The sequence below is a fragment of the Planococcus citri genome, chromosome 5 (assembly GCF_950023065.1).
Source record: "Planococcus citri chromosome 5, ihPlaCitr1.1, whole genome shotgun sequence".
Lineage (NCBI taxonomy): Eukaryota > Metazoa > Arthropoda > Insecta > Hemiptera > Pseudococcidae > Planococcus > Planococcus citri.
Window position 1 is genome coordinate 54,009,021 of NC_088681.1, and position 23,590 is coordinate 54,032,610.

The following is a 23,590-nucleotide window of genomic DNA, read 5'->3' on the forward strand; positions in this document are numbered from 1 at the left end:
TAATTGAGTCAATTTACTAATTTTGTAAAGAGTCAAGGTCGAGCTGGAGTTGGTGCTGGTCTGTTTGTACTATACGAAGAGAAAGCGTAGTTGAGTATTTGATCTGTGTAGCATTGAAAATGGGTTTTGGTTACACGTCTCGGTGAGTTTTGTTAGGTGAAGGATGGTTTGGATGTTTCGAGATTTTTTTAGCTAAATTTGGTGGATTTAAAATTAAAATTTGAGTTTCGATGAAGTAACAGGGATTTGAAGTATTAAGTTTTTAGTGTTTTGGTGGAAGATTGGGTGCTGTACCTGTTCTCAATAATTCTTAATCGAAAAAAAGGAATCGTGGTGAGCACTTTGAAAACATTTTGAATGATTTATTTTCCATTTCGTGGTAAAATACTCAACAAAAATGAATCTGGAATGTCAATAGAATATGAATTCATATGTTAACTCCCTAATTTTTTTAATTTGAAGTCGAGCTATATCCACATCGCATTTCAAAAAAAAACTTAGGAAAGATTTAGGGCTGCCCAAGGTTGATGAAATTAAAATGAGATGATTTTCTCAGATTTTTTTCTGCTAGCACCAGAAAAATTTCAGGTATGGTGAAAGAATTTTGAAAAGTCACACATCACATCACACGAATTGATGAAATTGTCATAAAAATTACCTTTCGATTGCCTAATAATGCATCAACTTCTGGGAAAATTTATCGTTGAAAAAATTTAATTCGTGATATTTAATTTTGAATGTGAGGAGAATGTTTCAAAAATTGGTCGAAATTAACAAATCCAGCTCAAAATTTGTCAATAAATCATAAAAATGTATACAATTTTAAAACGGTATACCTACTTAATGCATAATTTTGCATTGGTAGGTATTTCAACTACTTTTTTACAATTTTGGCTTATTTTTATGCAAATACATGTAGTATTGAAAGCACTTGGAAACATTTCATAATGTTTTCTTCAATTTTTTTTGCCCAAATTTATGTGATTTTGAGACATTTTTACAAAATGTTTAGCAAGTTTTACTACATTTAATTATATTTTTTGCAACAAAAAAAAAAGCTGCTTGAGAAATTTTCATGAGTGTTGTTATTGGTTTTTACGAATTTTTGCTCAATCTCGAGCAATTTTTGTTTAAAAACTAAATTATACAATTTTGAGTAACTCATGGAAAATGACAATGTTTGATTTTTCGCAACTAATGCAGGTTGAGCAAACATTTTCCAAATTTTAATGCCATTTCAAACTATTTTTTTTACTTTTTACAAATTTTCATATTATTTTGTTTAATTTCTTAGCAACAAAAATCAGTCTGAGCTTGAGCAATTTTCATTAAACATTTTATCACATTTCTTAGTGTTTTTTTGGGAGGGGAGAGAGAGAGGGGGTGTGAAAAACCCAGTTTGAGTAATTTTTAAGATCTTTTATTCATTTTCACAAATTTTACGCAGTCTTGAACAATTCTTGCATTTTTTTTTACAAATTTTTATGCTCTTTTATTAAATTTTTTGTCAACAAATGAAACAGTTGGAGCAATTTTCATGATGTTTTCATCAATTTTGAGCAAATTTTATAATATTTTTTATCAATTTTCCTGCAAGAAAAAACAGTTTGAATAATTTTTATCGCTTTTTTTAAATAAAAAATCAAAGGCAAACGTCTACTTTGAATTACTTTTTACGCTTCTTACAAATTTTTAATGATATTTTGTTAAATTTTTGTTGCCTCAAAATACAGTTTGAATAATTTTTAAGATCTTTTCATCAATTTTCATAAATTTTATACAATACCTATCAAATAATTTTCACATTTTTTACGAAATTTTATAATGTTTCATTTGTGTTGTTTTTAGCATGTTTTGTATTTTTCTTCCAAATTTTCAAGATATTCTGTCGAATTTCTCGACAATAAAAATAATATGAGCAATTTTTTTGAAATATTTTATCAATTTTCATGCAATTTTGGCAACTTTGAACAATTTCTGGATTTTTCATGAAATTTCTGTTATATTTTTTGAATTTTATCGCTACCAAAAATAATTTGAAGAAATTTTTTCATCTGTTTTTATCATATTGTATTAAATTTTTTGATGAAAAAAAGTTTTGAGCAATTTTTCGAGACGTTTTTATCAATTTTCACAAATTTTATGTAATTTTGAACAGTTTTTAGATTTTTTACAAAATATTTTGATATTTTTTTTTTTTGAATTTCATCGCTACGAAAAATAGTTTGAGACATCTTCACAAAATCTTTCACCAATTTTGGAGTTTTCTGTTCAATTTTTTCGCGACAAAAAATAGTTTTGAGTAATTTTTTATGTGTTCAGTGTTCTGATCAATTTTTACAAATTGAATGCAATTTCATGAACTTTTTTACAGTTCTGACAATTTTTCATATTATTTTGTTAAATTTCTCGTTAGTTTGAGTCAGTTTCACAAAATTTCTCGCCATTTTTTTTTGCGATTTTTATTCTGTTTTTCTGCAATATAATAATTATGTTTTTATCAACTTTTGCAAATCTTATACAATTTTTAGCAACGTTTACTTTTTTTTACAAATTCTTATGTTGTTTATCTGTTGAATTTTTTTGCAATAAAACAATTTCAGTTATTCTCACAATGTTTCAATCAACTTCGATAAATTGTATACAATTCTGGACAGTTCTTTTGGAAGGAACTGATTTTTTGAAAATCTAAGTACGATATTAGCTGAATGGTGTAATGTTTCTTTAGTTCTTTAAGGTGTGAAATGATTTCAAAATTGGACTCGAGAAGTCAAAAACTGACATTTTGACCCCCGAACTCAGTAATTTTCAACTTCGAATCATTTTTCATCCTAAAATTTTGAAATGGTTGCAAAAATAAGAATTGTCCAAAAGCCCATTTTTCAACATTTTTACACCCAACATTTTTTGTTAGATTTTTTAACGCTTAGGTAGGTATATTTTTTTTTGACTTTCTTAAATCAGCCTTTGCGATGGAAATTTATTCACACATTTCTTTTATGTAAAAATGAGTGAGGAGGGTAGCGTATATCTACATTTTTGATTAGATATTTTAAGCTGTATGGACGAGGAACAACTTATCAAAATAATGAAAGGATGAAGTTTTTTCGTTCAAAAATTACGAAAAAGTACGAATTATTAAATTCTTTGTAAATTCCTCCCCTCTCTCCTCCAAATCGATAAAATTGAACTAATTAAAAAATATACGTGCTTCGAACTGAAATTTTAAAATTTTTTCTCAGACTTTATCTGCGAATTTTTTTCCTCACTTCGAACAAAAGAAATTACAAAATCATCGATATGCCTCAAATACCAGACTGTTCTCATCTGGTAACCCCAATAATCACACATTCTTTCGTGCATATGTAATGTACTAGTATGTATCGCAATATACGAAGATCCATCTGCTGCATTATTCGAATTATTTTCCTCGATAACGTTATCGTGTACTTATCGATATGATTAACCATACATACCTCTTTGTAATCAATATCAGTACGATTAATGGGTCTGGGTATCTATTTGAAACAATAGACTTGTAAATACTAAATAGGCAATAATGGGCATAGTTGCTCTAGTCTTTCTAAAATGCAAACGTACGCTGAAAAATAAATACAAAAGAAATATAATTATCAGTAATTTACTAATTTGCAGACATTACGTGTTCGCAGGGCAGATAAGTACGAAGCGAGCGTGTATATTGCTTAATCACGCGTAAAAACACCTCGCTTTTATCATCGCGAGACCAGTACTGTCTATTTTTTCTTTTATTGTTTCAATGGCGTGAAGTACTTATATTACCTATTGAAGGTATGTTTCCCCTCTGCCTTCTCCCTTCAGGTGCTATTTTCCATTATATTTGGCTAATTCGTTTAAAACCATTACACAGGTAAACATACAACTGTACAAATCATAGAGCCACTTTGTGAGACCTTTCTAATTACCCTACAAGAGTCAGCTCTAGATCACACGTTCACTCTGTTTCTGGTCGTATCCTTGACTCCGATTGTGGAATTAGAATATTTTACACTGTATCTCTCGCGAAACCCGGTAATTACTCGTATCTGGCGTGTTAAACATTCGTCGACTTTTCTGTACCCAGGTCTCTAGGTAGGTATTCTATTCGTGACCAAAAAAATATCCTATGTATTTCCGGTCGGTCAGTTTTTGTTTTAGGCTCTGGTCAATGGAAAGAAACGAGATGCGAGTTGTAAGAGCATGGAGAGAGGACATTTGAGTAAATCGTGCTGGATAATCCACCAAGGATGGTGTTTTTTTTCACCTCGCTCGCGTTGTTGTTCAAGTGCTCCGGATTAGGAGGATGTGCTACACGACGACGAACAAAGATCGAGTTTAAAATACTATCGTAGGTAGTTATAGGGTATTGTTTGTTGTAAATTACACGCTTACTATATACGTAGGTCTAGGTACGATTCGTGTTTGGTATGTTAATTATTAGGCATATCGCAACCAATACGACGACGACTCGGTACACAGAATCACTCGTATACCTGCAAGTGAGAGATACAGAGTGAAGAGGTGAATGTACACGTATGTGGAGACAGATATGGAATATTTTCATGTACCCTACCAGGATGGATCTTATATATGATAGTTGATATTGTTTATACGAATCTATACTTACGTGACATGATCGAAAGTCCTATGTGACAAACAATAGGTGTCGTGGAGGCGCTTTATAGATTCGATATCTCGCTCATACTCGTATTGCAGCATCTCTAACGTTACTTTGACCATCTATCTATATTCCAATATGGCCGGCGACGATACTCGTATATTTGGCCCGTAGATTCTGCTGTACTAGGAGGATTAGTACACGGTTGTTAATTATTTCATTTATATATTCTAACCAGTTTGCCAATGATGAGGTGAAGTGTGCGAGGTAATGGTTGCGATAAATTAAAGCTGCATATGATACTTATGAAGAGCGAACTTGCCTCCTGCGAGATGATCGAACTGAGAGGACTGAGATGTACTTATACGAGTATTTTTCCGCACATTATGTAAATGATGGCGATATATACTCGTATATGTTGTAGCTTGTGTTTTGGATTCGTGCCAGGCGCAGGCTTCTGAAGAAGTAACAGGCGAAAATCATCGAGATGTGTTTTTCAAATCAATCTTCAATCTGCGTTTTTGTGTAGACAAACAGAGGTAGAGAGAAGAAGAGAGGGAGTATGATGCGGGTCCATATGAGCCATGTGCTGTGCGCTTCTGGCGTTGTTATACTGGGTGTCCCGTTGAATGGGTTTCGTGTTAGATTTTGGTTGAGGAAGTATGAACTTTGTGTGGGTGAGAAGTGTAGCTTGGAGAAGGGGCATGGATTTGAAAATTAAAAAAAAAATGGTATTTTTTGGGGTAAAACAATGTCTTGACAATAGAGTTCTCCAAACTGGCATTTTTTTGTTGTCTTTTGCAAAATCGGTTTTAAAATTGATCAAAGGGATCTTAGAAGCGGTCAACTCGAGTTTTTAGACCATTTTTTATAAGATTTTTCCAAAACAAAAAAATCCGAAAAAATGTCCAATTGGTTCGGAACGGTTCAAAAACTTTTATCAGGCAATTACCTAATGGGTAATTAACTCGTAATTTACGGTAATTACAAAGTGATTTGCAGCAATTACGGAGTCATTTACGGTAAATAGTGGATGAATTACGGTAATTACCGGGTAAATTACAGTTTACGGTAATTACCGGGTAAATTACAGTTTACGGTAATTATCGGGTAAATTACAGTTTACGGTAATTACCGGGTAAATTACAATTTACGGTAATTACCGGGTAAATTACAGTTCACGATTACAGGGTAAATTACGGTAATTACACTACAGGATACATTATTGTAATTTCAGGGTACATTACTGTAAATTATAAATACAGGGTAAATTACTGTAAATACAGGGTAAATTACTGTAATTACAAGGTAAATTATTGTAATACAGGGTAAATTACGGTAATCACAGGATAAATTACGGCAATTACAGGTTAAATTACGGTAATTACAGGGTAAATTACGGTAATTATAGGGTAAATTACGGTAATTACTGGTTAATGACAGTAAATGCCGGATAACTCACGCTAATTACTGTGTAAATTACGGTAATTGTAAAGCAATGTGCACTGAATACCGAGTAATTTACGGTAAGCATTGAGTAAATTACGGTAATTACCGAGTTATTTTCCGGTAATTACCAGCAGAGGTAGCCAAACCATTTTCAACGATTTTTTCGCGATTTTTATGTCATTTAAAGTTAAACACCTCTGTAACATTTTTTCTTGGATTTGTGGCAAATTTCGCCAAACTTTTCATTACCTTTTTGGAAATTTTCCAAAGATTTCAATGCTTTTTTGAGTTTTTTGAGCGTTTTGTTGAATTATGTCAAATTTTGAATATTCTATGGAGTGTTTTCTGCATTTTGCTTTATTTTGACGAAATATTTTCTATTTGAAGATGATTTTTACTGATTTCAATGCTTTTTATGTGTATTTGTACGTCATTTTAACATAATTGTTTTAAAGATTTTTTTAATGTAATTTTTTCAAATATTTTTGATTTTTAAACAATTTTGGGACTGAATTTCTGTTTTTGATTTCGCGTTATTTTAATGATGTTTTATACAATTTTGTCCGCATTTTGTCAAATTGACTGATATTTCAGCCTTTTTTTGGGGGATACCTATTCAGTGGTTTCAATGTTTTTTGAGTGTTTTTAGTTGCATCATTTCAATTCGTTTTTAAAATTGCTTCTCTATAAAGTTCTGACAAATTTTATTGATTTTTCTTTTCTTTTTTTTTTTGGTAATTTGCAGTTTTTTTAAAGCTTCTATGTACTTGCAGGTTTCGCAAAAAATCACAAAATGCCTCAATTTTTTTCCAAAAATTACTGAAAGTTTCGCTTTGTAACCAAAAAATTGATAAAAGTCTCGCTTTTTCGACTAATATTGCGAAAAAGCATCATTTTTTTTGCCAATAATAAGCCGTATACTTTTTGCCAAAAGTTGTCAAAAATACTAACTTTTTCAAAACTTGAAAAAAATTCTTGTATTTCAGCAATATTGCTAAAGATTTTCATTTTTTCTTTCCAAAAATTATCCAAAAGTTGTTTTTTAGCCAAAAATTGGCCAAAATGATCACTTTTTTGCCAATGATTTCCAAAGAAAGTACTGTTTTTTGCTAGAATTGTCTAATCTTGCTTTTTGTCAAAATTCTCGCTTTTCATTAAAATTGCCATAAATTGCCACTTTTTTGCAAAAAATTTCATTAAGTCTCACTTTTAGCCAAAAATTGTCCAAGTATCTTGCTTTTTTGCCAGAAATTGTCAAAAAGCCCTCCCTTATTTATTAAAATTTCTAAAGTTTTGCTTTTTTCTAAAAATTGTTTTTTTTTTACCAAAAATTGCAAAAATGTTCACTTTGTTCATTGTTGCCAAAAATCGCCCAAAAGAGTCTCGCTTTTTTTCTTTATCAAAAATGTTTAAATATGTAGTTCAAGTTTTTGAAATGAGAAACTAGAACAATTGGAACATTTCTATTCGTAATGTTTTGTTGTTTTTTTTTCGGTGATTTTTTCTGCATTTTTGGAAGTTTTGCTCACGTTTTTTCACTTTTTTGGCTACATGGTTACTCGAGTTACTTTTTTTTTTGATAGAAAATGAGTACGATCCCTGTTCTTCAGTTTAGGAGGAGTTTTAACAATATTTGCAATTCTTGCTCAATTTTATGAAATTTCATTACTTGTTGGTAATGTTGAGTGATTTTAGTGATTTTTTGGGGTATTTTTTTCTTGTGAATTTTACCTCGTTTTCAACACTTTTTCTCGCATTTTTCGACAGTTTCGCCAAAATTTCAGCGAGTTTGATGTTTTTTAATATTCTATTTTTGCATCATTTTAATACGTTTTCAAAATTTTTTCATCAATTTTTGGCTAATTTTATTGAATTTTTATAACTTTTTGATAATTTTTGCGATTTAAATGAGTTTTTGAATGTTTTTACATCATTTTAACTTTTTTTCATTCATTTTTGGAATTTTTTTTGAAATTTCCTTATACTTTATAGTAAGTTTTAGTGACTTTAGTGCTTTTTTTGAGTTTTTTTTTGTTCAGTTCAGCACATTTTCAACGATTTTATGATCTTTTGGGCAACTTCACCAAAATTTTATACATTTTTTGATCGTTTTCAGCAATTTTCAAGCGTTTTTTTGAATGATTTATTGATTTTAAATCATTTTTACGTGTTTTTGACACTTTTCATGCATTTCTGTCAATTTTTGTTAAAATTTCATCGTTTTGTGGTAATTTTTAGTCACTTGAACGCTATTTTGAATAATTCGTTTTGAATTTTTGGGAAAAAACTGCTCAAAAATGTTTTTTTGGTTTAGTTTTCGATTTTAAATAAAGGTTTTTCCAACTGACCTTTTAGTTTCAGTTTTTGTCCGAATCCAAAATCAATTTTTTTCCCTTCAGGTTTTTCGGTATTTGATGTACCATTAATCATTACCGGGTAATTTACGGTAATTACCAGGTACTTACAGTAATCTCCTATTCCTTTCTTTTTTTCTCTTCAAAAATCCATAATTTTTCCATCAATTTGATTGTGAAGAAAGAAAATTTCAGTTAGCTATCTCTTGATGATTTTTTGTCATATTATACATTATGCCATTTCGTCATGAAAGCCTTTGAAAAATTGATTTTTTTCCCCTCAAATTTCAACATTTTTCTGTCCTTTAAAATTTTCAAAATTTGTAGTTCGATCAGTCGATACAATATTGCATGCTTATGAAATCTAAAACACAGTAAACATCCAATGGAACACCCTGTATAATCCCGTTACTTTTCCAACTTTGATTCGCACACACAGTTGCCAATTAAACGACCCGCTAATAGAAAAAAATGGCACCTGGTTGGCCCAGGCCTTGATAGCTGATGTACATATGTACTAACATTGTTGGCATCTTGCAACGGCGATTTATGCGAACTTATGGTAACCTTGGGACCGGCGGCGTTATCCTACCGCGAACAATAAACTCGATCGAGCTGTATTTAACGATAATCTACATATTACTCGTATACTCGTGTATAAGATTTTGGACGACGTAACGTTATTTACCGTGAAACTGGCCAAATTACCGTAACTGTAATAATTCTCGCCTTGAGAGTAGCTATGTACATTGTACTTCGTATATAATACATAACGTACGCGAATACGTACACTATGTACGCTGCAGTATATTCTCAAGCTTCCTCTTTATTATTATTATAACCCATATTGCGAGATTTCACAAGCAATGATAAATATACGAAAAGGTGTCTGTTCTGTCGTCGTGTACTCGTATCAACTTCACTATGCTGAATTTTCTCACACCTAGTCTCGCGGGAGTCGATTAATTTATAAATACAGTTAAAATGACAAAAAAAATAAACCGTAAGTTGGACCTGGGCCTGCAGACTGCAGGGTGATGAAGTCGAGATGTAAATTCACCGCGAAAGATACAGCACAGCTCGCTGTATTACGTTGTAGATTTTACGCCTAATTTAAGAAAGTCAAGCTGCACTTAGCATGTCGAGAGTTGGGAGGCTCGGGCTCCTACGACTACGTGTACTCGTACTGTAGTATTATGCATGATACGAAATAATACATTATGGTGAACCGTAATCGAACGTGATGTTCGATGTCAACATTGAAATTTCTTAGAATGATTAGCCCGTTAGAAATTCGAACACGGTACATCTGCGTAGAGTTTCTGGCAAGCAGTACCAATCGCGATCCAAGCACCATAAGCATGAAAAATACAAGTTGAATTTTACGTACGTAAAACCTACGTGGTCAGCATTTGTTTGAGCCTTTTGTGGGCATTCACTCGTTCATTTATATGTGCGGTATCAATAGTGTTGTTCAGTTGTTGGAAATGGGACGAATAATAAATAACCATATTTAGTATGTGCTTGTAGAGAGTACCTGGCTATAGAGAGACTAGCCAGCCAATTGCCGGAGATTTCGTCGTGTTTCGAATACTTAGGTCTAAGAAGATGATTGTCACGTAGGTATGGATACCTGAGAGTTGGCTGCTTTCTATAGGTATTAGGCGTCTTAAACGTGGGAATGTACGAAATGGCCGAGTTCAATGCGTAAATCAACGCGCTCGAGATGAGTTAAAATGTAATTAGGTGTCGTCGTTTGTCACCGCGTGTACCGTTTGCTTGACGATTATAGTCTCGCGCAGTCTTAATTGATGGGATTTTTTTCAACTTTCTGTTGCAGAATGGATAAGAAGTTTTCGGATTCCGGATAAGATGAAGATGCGGATGTAAAAGGATGGCGCCTTCCATCATGTATCATAAAGGACTCCTCAATGGTCCGGGGCAGAATAATTGCTTCCTGAATAGCGCTGTACAGGTAAGAATTTGCGCATTTTTTTGATATACGATGAGGGGGAGGGGTTGGAACTTATTTTATGGTAGAGATGGGCTCTATATTGGGAATTTTCCAACATGATTTTTCTTCGAAAGCTCAACTTTTTTGTGATTTGGTCAATTGGACAGGGTACTCTATTACACCCATTAGAGCAATTTGTTTCCCCAACATGGAAACCTAGAGAACCTACAAAGGGTTAACAAGGAAGGCTGAGAGAGGCCTTTGCCTCAGAAAGGGACCTTAAGATGGTAAATAAATAAGTACATACATAGGTAATTGAATAAATAAGAATTATTTTAATTGATGACAAGAGTTGGAGATATATGGGTGAATCATCATTTGTATTGTAGAAATTTACGTCGTATGAGTTGAATTGAGTCATGGTGTTTGATATAGCAAGTTTTGAACGAGGAGAAATGCCGATTTTATAAACATCCTAGGACTTGAAAGTGATTACAATGCAGCAGTGTAAAATACGTATGATTAATCTCAATGTAAATATTGATTGTGTTAGGTTGATATTCGAAGCATTCTTCGAAATCCACGTAATGCACGATTACGTATGTAAAATTATCGCATAGACGTGGTAAATGGTAATGTATCGAGTGTTGTAGAATACATCCTAGTCCTAGAGGTAATAGATTGGGGGGGGGTGAAGGGATTGAGGGGTGCTAAATAGATTTTAATTTCATTTGTTCACGAATTACTACTCAATTTCCACGTAAATCGTTCGCGAAATAAGCAAATCACACTTTATTTTATGGATTTGAATTCACTAGATTTGATTTAGTAGTAATTCAGTCGTTCTCGAATGATTCGTCAATTCCGAGCAGACTCTTTGGTGAACGAATCGAGCCCAATTTTTGCTGATAAGATTAAAACTACCCAGTTAATTTTTCAGTGATTCATTCGTTCCCGAACGATTTTTCTCCCCTGAACAAATCGTTCGCGAACGAATCATTCTGAAGAAGCCAAATTTTGCCTTTGCTTCTTTACTGGATTTGAATTATTTGTGATTTAGTCGTTCTTGAATGATACGTCGATTCTGAGCAAACCGTTCGTGAACGAATTGAGAAGCAAATCATCTTCCATTCAAGTTCTTGTCGATGGATGTGAAAAAGTAAAATTTTGCAGTCTTTTATTGGATTTGATTCAGGAGTGATTCAATCCTTCTCGAATGAACTGTCAATTTTGAACAAATCGTTCGTGAATAAATTGAATCCAGGGTTTGATGATGGGACTGAAAGTGTCGAGTTTTGATTTTTTCAGATGATTCGTTCGGTCGCGAACGATTATTCTCGTTTGAACGAATCGTTCGCGAACGAATGAATCATTTTAAAACAAGTCAAGTTTAGACGATGTGAAAAAACTTGTGACATGCATTCTTCAGTCTGTCCTAAAGTTTGTGAATGAATCGTTCGCAAATGATTTGTTCAAACGAGAATAATCGTTCGCGAACGAACGAATCATCTGAAAAAATCAAAATTCGACACTTTAGTTTTGTATTGTTATTTATTTTTGTCTGATTTGACATCTTTCCAAGTGATTCAGTCGTTCCTGAATGATTCATTCCTTCTGAGCGAATCGTTCGCAAACGAATCAGCTTTAATTTTTGTTGAACGTTGATAGATTTGTAATATCGGGGTTTTTGCCTTTTTGGAATAATCTTTCAACTGTTTTGATTTATTGGTGATTGATTCATCTGCGACCGATTTTTCGACTTGAGCAAATCGTTCGTGAACGAATATAAAAAGCTCATATTACGAAATTGCACAGAATATTGACAAAATTCTTTAGAATAAGTGAGAAAATCAGTAAATTTAACTGTTGTCTTCAAGTTGAAATGATTGAGAATCGGTACAAAAATAAAAAAAAAAGAAAGAAAGAAAGAAAGAAATTGTGAAAGTAATGAAATTTTGGGAAATTTATAGAAAGAAAGCTAAATTTACAGAAAATTATCTGAAAATAAAGAAAAAAATGGTAAAATATCGTAAAAACTTCTCAAAAAAAAAGTGTAAGTCTTTGATTTTCTGATGAATTCACTCCATTTTTTTAAAAAAATTGAGTTCATATCTATGATATTTATTAGACTATTCTTATCAGTGCTGGATAAACTTTATGTATTACTCTGCAAATTTTCTATCATTTTCAATGGTTTCTGGATCAATTTTTGCATTTTATCACATTTTTCTGAATTTACACAACCATTTAAAAGTCAATTTCACTCAATTTTTTTGACAAGTTCAAGTATTTTGTGTATATTTTAGTTGTGTGTTATGAAAATTTCCGAATTATTTTACTAATTTTTGTCATTTTCAAGATTTAAAAAAAAAAAATTAATTTTGATAACTTATTTATTAGTTTTTGAACTATTTTCATTTTTTACGAGTCCAATAATCTGAGAAAAGCACGTCATCAAAACTTTGAAATATTCTTCTCTTTTCAAAAAAAATAAAAAGTCATCAATTTCCCATCAGAAAGTTATTTTAAGCCACATCAGGTTATCAAAGGAAGAATAAACATTGATCAATGATCACCCTTCCAGCAAATTCGTTAAAATCAGCGCAAACAATTTAATAGAAGTACTTTCATGCGTTTCAGCTTCCATTAACTCATATTTCCTACTGTTCCATGCCTTAAAATCTCACTTCCAAGTAACCTCACCGAAGGTCACAACAATTCATAACCCTCAAACGCAAAGAAACAAGTCATATTCGACAGATTTATAATGATAGATAGTCGCAGATAAATTTAGAAAGAAAAAAAAACGAATATCTATCTACGACCTCGACAATAAATTAAAGCTTATAAAATCCATTTTCAGCGAAAAATCCTCACCAAGATACCTAGGTATATACAATTCGAATCCAACAAACAAAAAAAAGCGAATAAATTTCCTCGGTCACGAATACAGACACACCGGCTATCTCCACATTAGGAAGATTTTAGGTAAAAATCGTGTAGCTTTTACAGTCTCCATCATCTCTTGATGTGTTGCTGACAATAAAACGAACTCGTAAAAATGGGAAACCGTCCGTTGCATTTCAAAATACACACTCTGTTGTCAGGTGAATCATAGAAAAACGGTTTTATAATAATTTTATCTTCGGTAATTACAGGTTATTTATTGTTTTTTTATTATCTTTTTTGACGAGATGACGAAAAGAAAACGACCACGGTGGAAATTTCAGCTACAATGAAGGTAATCAAAAAAAAAAAGCAATTCGACCAAACTCTACCTACGGATACATCGAGTTCAAACAACAACAAAAAAACAAAAAGGTGATGTTCCTACGAAATATACGATCAACCAATACGAGAGGGAGAGAAAATCAAGCATAGCATGAAACAGCTACTTATAAAATACTAAAAACCTTCACTTCCATATGAAATATCCAAGATTCGAGACACTGCACCGTGTTAAAGAATAGAAGACCCAAGGTATACCTACGGATGTTATGATACGCGTAAACAATTACCAACGGCATTGGCCGGAAATAAATTACATTCAAGATCTTAATAGAGTCTCATTAATAATACCGCATCTTCGACAATTGCACCACATATTGATTTACCTATATGATTATTCAAGCCTAGTGAATGCGGAATTCAAAAACAGAGTTGAAGACTGAAGAGAAAAACTTTCCTCAAGATCGACTCCGGAGCCCTGGAGGCGTTTATGAAACTCGTTCAAAACCAGAAGATCACTCCAGAGAGACTGGGTGTAAATAAGTCGACAGTCCAAACTAGTCGTTTATACTACGAAAAAAAAGATTTCTATTCGAAAATAACAGGTTTATAAAAGCTGGGCTGCTGTTGGCTCAAGCGCGGGGATTATTAAAAGTAAGTACACGGTTGATCAGACAACCGGCGAGTAAAAATCACGCAGCCACTTCGAACCAGTTGATTAGCTCCTTAATCTATCTCTCTCGCTCAGCATACACACAGCACAACACACACTTGTACAATGGACACGATGAGCGTGCCGGCCACAGAACGTGGATGGTGAGCAGGCCATTTTCTTCGGAGTTCGACGAACGAAATTATTTATTATATTCGATAATCGATTACAACCGCGGACAAATATGGCGGCTGTGATGCGCGTAATCTCTTCACCAGGATACACACACAAGTCTCCGGCGCGAGGTCTCCTTTGACCAGTTCGTGGTGTTAGCATCACCCTCTGCATAGACCAGTGTGTTCTTCTTAATGTATTTATGATCATCTTACATCGTAAAGAAAAATGCTGGACGGAAATTTGCCACAGTTGACCAATACATTGGATCGATTTACATACAAGTATAGAGCTTCATGTATGTAGAAAATGTTTCCAAGAATAGCGAAGTTGTGTTGTCCTATATGTAATGGTGGACTGGGGTGGAGGAGTCGCCAAAAAAACACAATATGGTTCAGGTTCAGGTTCACGATATTGTCCAGTTCGCAGAATTAATGCTGGTCAAAAATACTCGTATATACGAGTACAATAATATTGGGTATCAGATTCGGATCACAGACAGAATAAATCTTCAAGTCGTGGGAAACCGATAAATCGTGGTCAAAGGGAACTTGTATGCTGTACCAAGAGTCCCAAAGTTGAAAAGGATGGTAAGAATCCAAACGAGCCTTTTTCTATAGTCTCATGAATTGAGAAGAGGGCATTTCACATAGAGCTGATGTTTTCTGGATTCTAAAACGAACTTAATATATTTTGGCCAAGTAAAAGTCTCACTTTTGAGAAAATGGTTCAGGAGATACTTCGCAGCCATTTTTTCAGCAATAACAGAAACAAAATGCTATGCTCCACAATTTTGGTTCTAACTAGGGAACTCTGTGAACTCATCCTCTTAGATTTGAACGAAACAAACTACATCGAAAGAGTATATCCTAAAACCCACGTACCCAAAATTCCAAGCCCTTAAGTCTATTTTTTGAATTTTACAAATTTTTTTGAGAAAAGTGAACCAAAGTGAACAATTTACGAAAACTTCAAATTACCCTGAAAAGATCATAAATGAACTTCATCTGCCCCGACCGGAAAACTGGTGGTGTAAGTAAATGATATTTCTGGAAATTCCAGCAACTTTCAGTACTTCATAGAGATTTCAAATTGATGTTGAAAGATTAAAAATATATTTTGAAACCCATAGTTTTGGTTTCCCAATAATCACTGATCAAAATTATAAGTGCCAAGTGCCAAAAATCATTTTTGACTCTACTGGAGCGATTTGAAATTTCTGGAGAAATTCGAAAACTCGGTGGAAGCTCCAAAAGGTCAAATTGAAATTGTTTCCAAGTCGGTTGTTCGCATATGCACACTTGCACAGCAGACACTCTCTCAACCGAAAAATTGCTCGTTATACCCTTTCTTTGAAAATTAGACTTCTTCATTCGGAAATTGATAACTACAAAATTTGGTCAAAAATTCACTTTTGAACCTGAATTTCTGGAACTTCGCGATAACGACTTCAAATGGCCGAGAAGATGTCCAGAGCGATTTGAACTTTCTGTTAGAAATTTTAAAAAATGCTTTAGATGCATACACAAGTATTTCATAAAAAAGTTTGAAAATTGCCTTCAAAAAACAAAAATGAACTTTAATACTTGAAATTTTGGTTATGGGGGCAAAAATTTAAAACTTTTGTTGGAAACAGGAAATTTTAAGCTCTATACAATGATCTTAATTGTACAATTTCAATACTTTTCATACATATTTAATTTGATAAGATTTCAGAAAAATATCGCCATTTCTTTTAGATTTACAATAATTTTGATTTATTATTTTTTGAGTTTTTTTTTTACATCATGTTGCAACGTTTTCAGCCCTTTTTAGTGCCTTTTGGGCAATTTTTACTGAAAATTTCGTCAGTTTTTGTTCATTTTCACGGATTTTGATGTCTTTTTGAATTTTTGTTTTCAAAACTTTTACATTAAGTTTTTACCAATTTTTGTTTAATTTCACAGATACAGCAGTTTCTAATAATTTTTATTGATTCAAGTATCTTTTGATGTTTTTATACCATTTTATTATGTTTTTCGACACTTTTAAAGTAATTTTCAAGCAATTTTACTAAAATTACATTGTGTTTTGTTCATTTTTTACTTGAATATTTTTTAAAAGAATCGCGTCAAAGATATTTTATTCAGTTTTTGGTGGATTTTGGTCAACATTTTCTGTAATTTTACCTGTTACTCAATTTTTAGTAATTTCGGAACTTTTTTTTTGTTTTTACACGTGCATTATTTCAAAAATTGTTTTTTAAACTTTCTCAGGTGATTTCCCCCCCCCCCCCAGAAATTATGGATTTTTTCAGTTTTTCGACGATTTTTACTGTTTGAATGCTTTTATACTTATGAATATGGTAGATCTAGGTTTCGACGATGTTTTATGCAATGTAACGTATTTATTAATTTTTGGGGGGAGGGGGAGTATTGTTCCATTTTTTTCGTTTTGAGGATATCCTTCCAAAAGTCCTTCTAAGATCTTTCCTTCTGATTTAGAATTTTGTTGAACACTCCGGTAACCAAAAAGTCAGGTTTCAAAATTAATAATCCATGCATAGAAAGAGCTCGACTAGAAGATAATTTTTTGCCAGAAAAGTTTCAAAAGTTGCTGGAAGAGTTGAGCCAAAGTTCGAAAGTTGAAAAAAGTTGAAAAATTGTCATAAAAACAGATTTTTAAAATTTTTCTGATTTCCAAAACTTTACCAAAACCAAAAATCCATAAATTAAGCTTTTTTGAACTTGAAGTACAACTTTTCAATCTTTCAGCATAAAACTGCAAGAGTACATCTACACTATTGAAGCTTTCTTTTGAGAAGTCGTTCATTAAAACCGATTGATAAATTCAATTTATCAACCATTTCCAAAGCATCAAAGAGGTAGAAAAAGGCTGAAATCCAAGGGCAAAATCGTTTGTATGCACTTTCATTAACCCATCACCAAAATCAAAACAAACCAATCCAATCAATGGTACCAATCAAAATTGCCATCGACGAGGCAAGATGGAAGTAAAACCTCATATATATCATACAATCATCCATAACCATCCACTACACGACAGAGGCGAGTAGAGGAACCACTTAAAGGTACACATAAAACGAAGAGTCTCCGAGGAGGAGAAGAAGACCAGCAATTTCATACACGGTCTATTTTACACAATACCATCTTAAAAGCCGGTTCATTACTGCAGCACCTTACTCATCTCGTTCTCCATTTCACAAACTTAGCTCGTTTAGTATCTATCTATACTATACATCGTACTATGTGACACTCCGGCAAGTCTTTTAAATACACATATAGGTACATTTATGTACCTGTACCTACTACAATAATAAACCAACAACATTGTACGTCGAAGAAAAGAAACGGTTCCGAGTTTCACCAACCGTATCCAAACTTGTCTTCGATTCATCAATAGGCTATAATTAAAGGTTATAAGATAGTCGAGGTGCGATGCGAGGAGAAGACGCACCAAGACCAAAGCATCAGCATCGTAGAGATAAACAAGTCGCCGTTATAATCGGTAATCGTATAGTAGTATGTACGATGCTGGCCGCGGTAGTAGGTAATACCGCATTCTTCACATAATGTCCTGATTCTATGGCCGCTGCATCTTTCCCGCTCAATTGCCCATGAGCCCATCTTAATACCATTGCATTGAAAAATATCGAAAGTGTTCGGCGAAGACGCTCGATTGACCTCGATATTGCAAATCGAAATCGTATACAGGTAATTATTTTCGCGCAATATGCCACAGAGCCTATCTGTAGTTACAATTGACAAAAAAATTATCCTCTAGATGACCCTTTTTATCCACTAAACCATCGATAGTCTCTAATTACCTGATTAAAACAGGCTCGCGTGAAATTTGGACATATCAGCAGACGATTTATAATCTTTCGTTTGCATGTACCGACTGACTCCTCCTGCAAACTGGTTAGATTGATTTGAATAAATATCCGAATTTGCAGCGTCGAAGACTAGTCCATAGTAGATAGGTACTTGTTTGAAGATACATGTATTAGATCTCTAGATACCTTTTACAGGTTCCTTGTTCCGCGATGATGGAAATGGGTTTAATTAAGTTGCCCCGTCGTCGTTGTCGTAGTCGTCGTCTTGTTGACTTTCGGTGAATTATTACCAGGTCCTGCAAAGAGGAAATGAAGGAGGTAAAAACTTGGGTCAGACTACACTCCACAGCCATAACACGTGAAGAATGGCCTCCATTTTGTACTCATGCTGTCCTATGGTGTATTAGAAAATTAAATGGCTCTTTAATGCAAATCGTTGTTAACGCTCTGTAGTTACTAGCTATCAGCTATCGTTGCATTTAAATTTTCATAGAAATACCAACTTAAAATTCTAACTGGTTTGGTAATAATCATTTGTTCTGCATAAAAATATATTTTTAATCTCGATTTTAAAATAAAATTAACGACGGTAGTTTTGAATTTCAGTACAGCGATGGTCTCTTATAATCTTATACGAGTATCTTCTGTAGATCTTACCAGAAATAGAATCACAGCGCATGGCGTATGCGCACAACGTAATAAATTAGCAAGGCGTATAGTTTTTCACGCAGAAACTCATTAAACTCAGTTCTGCTCGAGATTTGAGCAAAAAAGCATGCTGCATGTGCGCATTGGGTTTCTGCGCAGATACTTGTAGATAACCTGGTTGGAACTATTTTTCTCTGCAAATGATTTTATTCTCTTATTTGTAAATAAAATTGAGTTCAAATTGATTCATTTATTCGCGAATGACTTCTTAGCCTCCGGAGTGAATCATTCGCGAACAAAACAAATCATATTTTTCATTGATGATTCGAAAAAGTCAAATTGATTCAGTAGTGATTCAGTCGTTCTCGAATGATTCGCCAGTTCCGAGCAAACCCTATGGCGAACGAATCGAGCCCGATTTTTGCTGATAAGATAAAAACTGGCTCGTTTTATCGTGTAATCCGTATTTGATAATTTGATTTTTCAGTGATTCATTCGTTCGCGAACGATTTTCCTTCCATGAACAAATCGTTTGCGAACGAATCATTCTGAAAAAGCCAAATTTTGCCCATTCTTCTTCACTGGATTTGATTCATTTGTGATTCAGTCGTTCTCGAATGATTCGTCAATTCTGAGCAAATCGTTCGCGAACGAATCGAGTTCAATTTTTGGTGATAGGATTACAAACGTCAAGTTTTGTCATGTGATCTCATGATCTGTAAGTAGTATGATTTTTAAACGATTCATTCGTTCGCGAACGATTTTTTCCACTATGAACAAATCATCCGCGAACGAATCATTCACAATTTTCATTGATAGAAGAAAGCAGGTGAATCGTTTCATCTTGTCATGCATTTTCTGATTTCGTTTTCAAGTGGTTCAATCATCTGAACGACGTCTAAGTGATCAATTGTTCTCGAATGATCGTTCGTGAAAGAATCATTGAGTCCAGGGTTTGATAATGGGACTGAAAATGTCAAGTTTTGTCTTATCGTCTGAACTTGACTTGATTTTTTCTAAATGATTCATTCGTTCGCGAACGGTCACGTTTTGTCTTATCGTCTGAACTTGACTTGATTTTTTCTAAATGATTCATTCGTTCGCGAACGATTATGCTTGTTTGAACAAATCGTTCGCGAACGATTCATTCACAAACTTTGGGACAGATTGAAAAATGCATATAAGTCACGTTTTGTCTTATCGTCTGAACTTGACTTGATTTTTTCTAAATGATTCATTCGTTCGCGAACGATTATGCTTGTTTGAACAAATCGTTCGCGAACGATTCATTCACAAACTTTGGGACAGATTGAAAAATGCATTTAAGTCACGTTTTGTCTTATCGTCTGAACTTGACTTGATTTTTTCTAAATGATTCATTCGTTCGCGAACGATTATGCTTGTTTGAACAAATCGTTCGCGAACGATTCATTCACAAACTTTAGGGCAGATTGAAAAATGCAAGTCACGTTTTGTCGTATCGTCTGAACTTGACTTTTTTTCAATGATTCATTCGTTCGCGAGCGAGTATTCTCGTTTGAACAAATCGTTCGCGAACGATCCATTCACAGACTTCAAGATACACTGAGGAATGTATGTCAAATTTTGTCTTTTGTCTTATCGTCTAAACTTGACTTAGTTGACTTGTTTTTAATGATTCATTCGTTCGCGAACGATTATGCTTGTTTGAACAAATCGTTCGCGAACGATTCATTCACAAACTTTAGGACAGATTGAAAAATGCAAGTCACGTTTTGTCCTATCCTTCTGAACTTGACTTTTGTTCAATGATTCATTCGTTCGCGAACGATTATTCACGTTTGAACAAATCGTTTACGAACGAATCATTCAGAAATTTTGTGGCAGACTGAAGAATGTTTAGAATTGTTGTGTATTGCCTGATTTGACAATTGACATCTTTCGAAGTGATTCAGTCGTTCTCGAATGATTCATCCCTTCTGAGCGAATCGTTCGCAAATGAATCAACTCTAAGTAATTTTTGCTTACAGAGTTGTAATCTCAATCTTAGACAGAGAAAGACACTAAATAATCACTGAAAATTTCCTGCGAATGAAAAAGAAAAGTCTTTTTGGTGGAATATGAAACATTTTCCAGTACATATTTTGAGGTGTTCTGTTACAATTTTTCATTTTTTTTTTTTTTTGTCAATTTGAAAGAGGATGAGAGAAAATTTTCTATATGATGTATTTTCACAAACTGTGAACCTGATAATCTTGTAGCTGATTTTATTCACTAAGTTCCTCGACGTTTCCGACTTTCCAGACATTAGACTCTCTGCAGTCTCAAAAACTTGAACGATTTTTCACTCGGTTCAATCATAATACACCGGATGTAATATTTCGCTGAAATCGTCGCGAAATCAGATACCTACTCGAAGATCTTTAATTCCCGTAAAGGGTTTCCAATTCGTAGTGGACATCAGATAAAAATGATCCAGTCAACAAAATCACTCTACCTGTAGTCTGTATAGTCTGCTTCCTGTGCGAGTGTGCGACACCACCACACATATCCCTGGACCAACCTGGTGCCATTGTCACGCAGCTTGATCCGGGCGCCATCACGACGCCCACGATACGTCTCTATATCTCCAAGATAGTACCATCTTTCCTTTATTATTGGTCATTTTTAGTGTAATTTGAAGACCTGACGAGTCGTTAAAATGAGCGATTCTATCGCGTCGGTCGAATATTGTGTACTCGATTTTTATATTTTTTTGGAGGAGTTGAGTCGAGTCGTGTGTGTAGGAAGACGTGATCTAAAGCTAGAGACTTCAGACTTGCATTGCTACTATCTAATCTTTTGCTCATAAATGCTACAAGTTTAGATAAAGTTAAGACATTTATTACTAGGTAAATCTTTCCGGACACCGAGTTAATTGCCGAGCTCGATAATACACCTTATGTAACGATAACTATACGCCTTTTTCCGCACCTATTTAGTAAATACACAACGAGCTTGTTGTTTTTTTTTTATTATTGAAATACACACGTACCTATGTATGATGCGGTTTCGAGAGTGCGTTGTTAAAAAACAGGTGCATGCACAATGTTCTAAAGTTTGGGATTATTGAAAGAAGGTTGCTTATATGAAATTGCATTGTTCTTAGCAGCCCGACGACGACTCGAAGAGTACTTTAATACATGTTACACTCGAGTTGGCATAATTGTTCTTCCGTTTTTAAACTTGTGTATATTCGTATAATATACCTATTACAATAGATGCTTAGTACCTTCTCGGTTGTTTTTTTTTTCTTTTTACTATAAACCTGGGAAATGTGTATTCGTCGTATCAACCCTTAGATCCTTTTAAAATACTGTGGGAAGAAATTACTAAAACAACGGAATCCTGTAATATAACAACTGAAAGTGTTTTCTGTCCTTCTCGGTCTTGTACATTTATCGTAGTTATTATTAGGGATTTGCTGCTATATAGCCACTGGTTAAAGTTGATGTTATTTTTAATAAATAGTGTACTCGAAGGTGTAGGTACATACTAAGAAGGGTCAGTTTTATCGTACAGATCTCTGAATTGGAAAAACTGCCATCACGATAGCCGGAAATACGAGTACCTATATCAATGGTTCTATTTTAAGAAAATAAGTACTCAGAGGTCAATATACCCTACCTGCTATACTATCTCAAATAATAGGTACCTACCTACTATGTATGTACTAAATAGTAGATACAACGCTGCATATTGAAGCTTTTATGCTTTTTATCTGAGATTATCGCACGTTTCTGAATGAAATCCGACATATGGTTTAGTACACCACCAGGTACAGAGAGATGATTATTATTTACGATTGTTTGTCTACCTACATTAAGGAATCAGTCAGACGTATATTGTAATCTGTGCGGATTTGTGCCTTGTGTGGTGGACTCGTTTTATAGTATAATCCTCGAGCAGGTGTACGAGTACATTGTGTCATATTAGTAGACATGGTGCGATATTATTGAGATTTGCGGTGATAAACTTGGGATGGGAATAAGCAGTGCAAAGGTGTGAATTTCGAAATAATGAACAATTTTGGAAGAAAGCAGTAGGGGGATTCGGTATTTTATAGGTTATGATATGTTGGAATTATCATTTTAAATAGCTAGGAAAGCTCATCTGTTTATTCTGTAGGGTGCAACTTATTTTGTTAAGTTGGAATTTTCCCACCCCCCTTAATTGTTACCACGGTCGAGAAAATAATTCCATATTTTTTATTTTGCCCCAATTTTCAAACTAAGTGGTGCAGTAGCCCCCCCCCCCACATTGAAAAAATGAAAAAACAGTTCAATTTATCAAAATTGTTCGTTTCTGCGTCAGAATTTTTCTAAATAATCCCATTTTGAAGAAAAAAACTTTCTTAGACCATTCAAGCCATGTTGGCCTTCTAGTAAGGAACCCCTCAAAATTGAAAAAGTCACAAAAATTGAGAATACTCAACTCAAAATCGGGAATTTTTTTTGAAAATATGTATCTCATTTCCATAGGTATTAGAATTGTTCTACATAACCTCCTTTTTAAGAAAAAACCTTCTTGGGACCCCCCCCCCAAATGATGTTGGTTCTTTTGTATGGAGGCCCCCAAATTCGGAAAAAATAAAAAAAAATAGAAAATTGATGTCTGTTGGAATTTTTTGAAAATTTTTAAA

The 23,590-nt window shown here is 33.7% G+C and overlaps 1 protein-coding gene across 2 annotated transcripts in view; it reads left to right on the forward strand.

The window, feature by feature from the left end:
• LOC135846289 (uncharacterized) overlaps positions 1 to 23,590 on the forward strand; it is a 142,265-nt gene that overhangs the window by 25,063 nt on the left and 93,612 nt on the right. For both annotated transcript variants that reach the window (XM_065365289.1, XM_065365288.1), the window contains exon 2: positions 10,280 to 10,414. In XM_065365289.1, coding sequence (XP_065221361.1) covers positions 10,334 to 10,414 — 81 coding nt within the window. In that variant the 5' untranslated portion in view covers positions 10,280 to 10,333. The remainder of the gene's footprint in view (positions 1 to 10,279; positions 10,415 to 23,590) is intronic.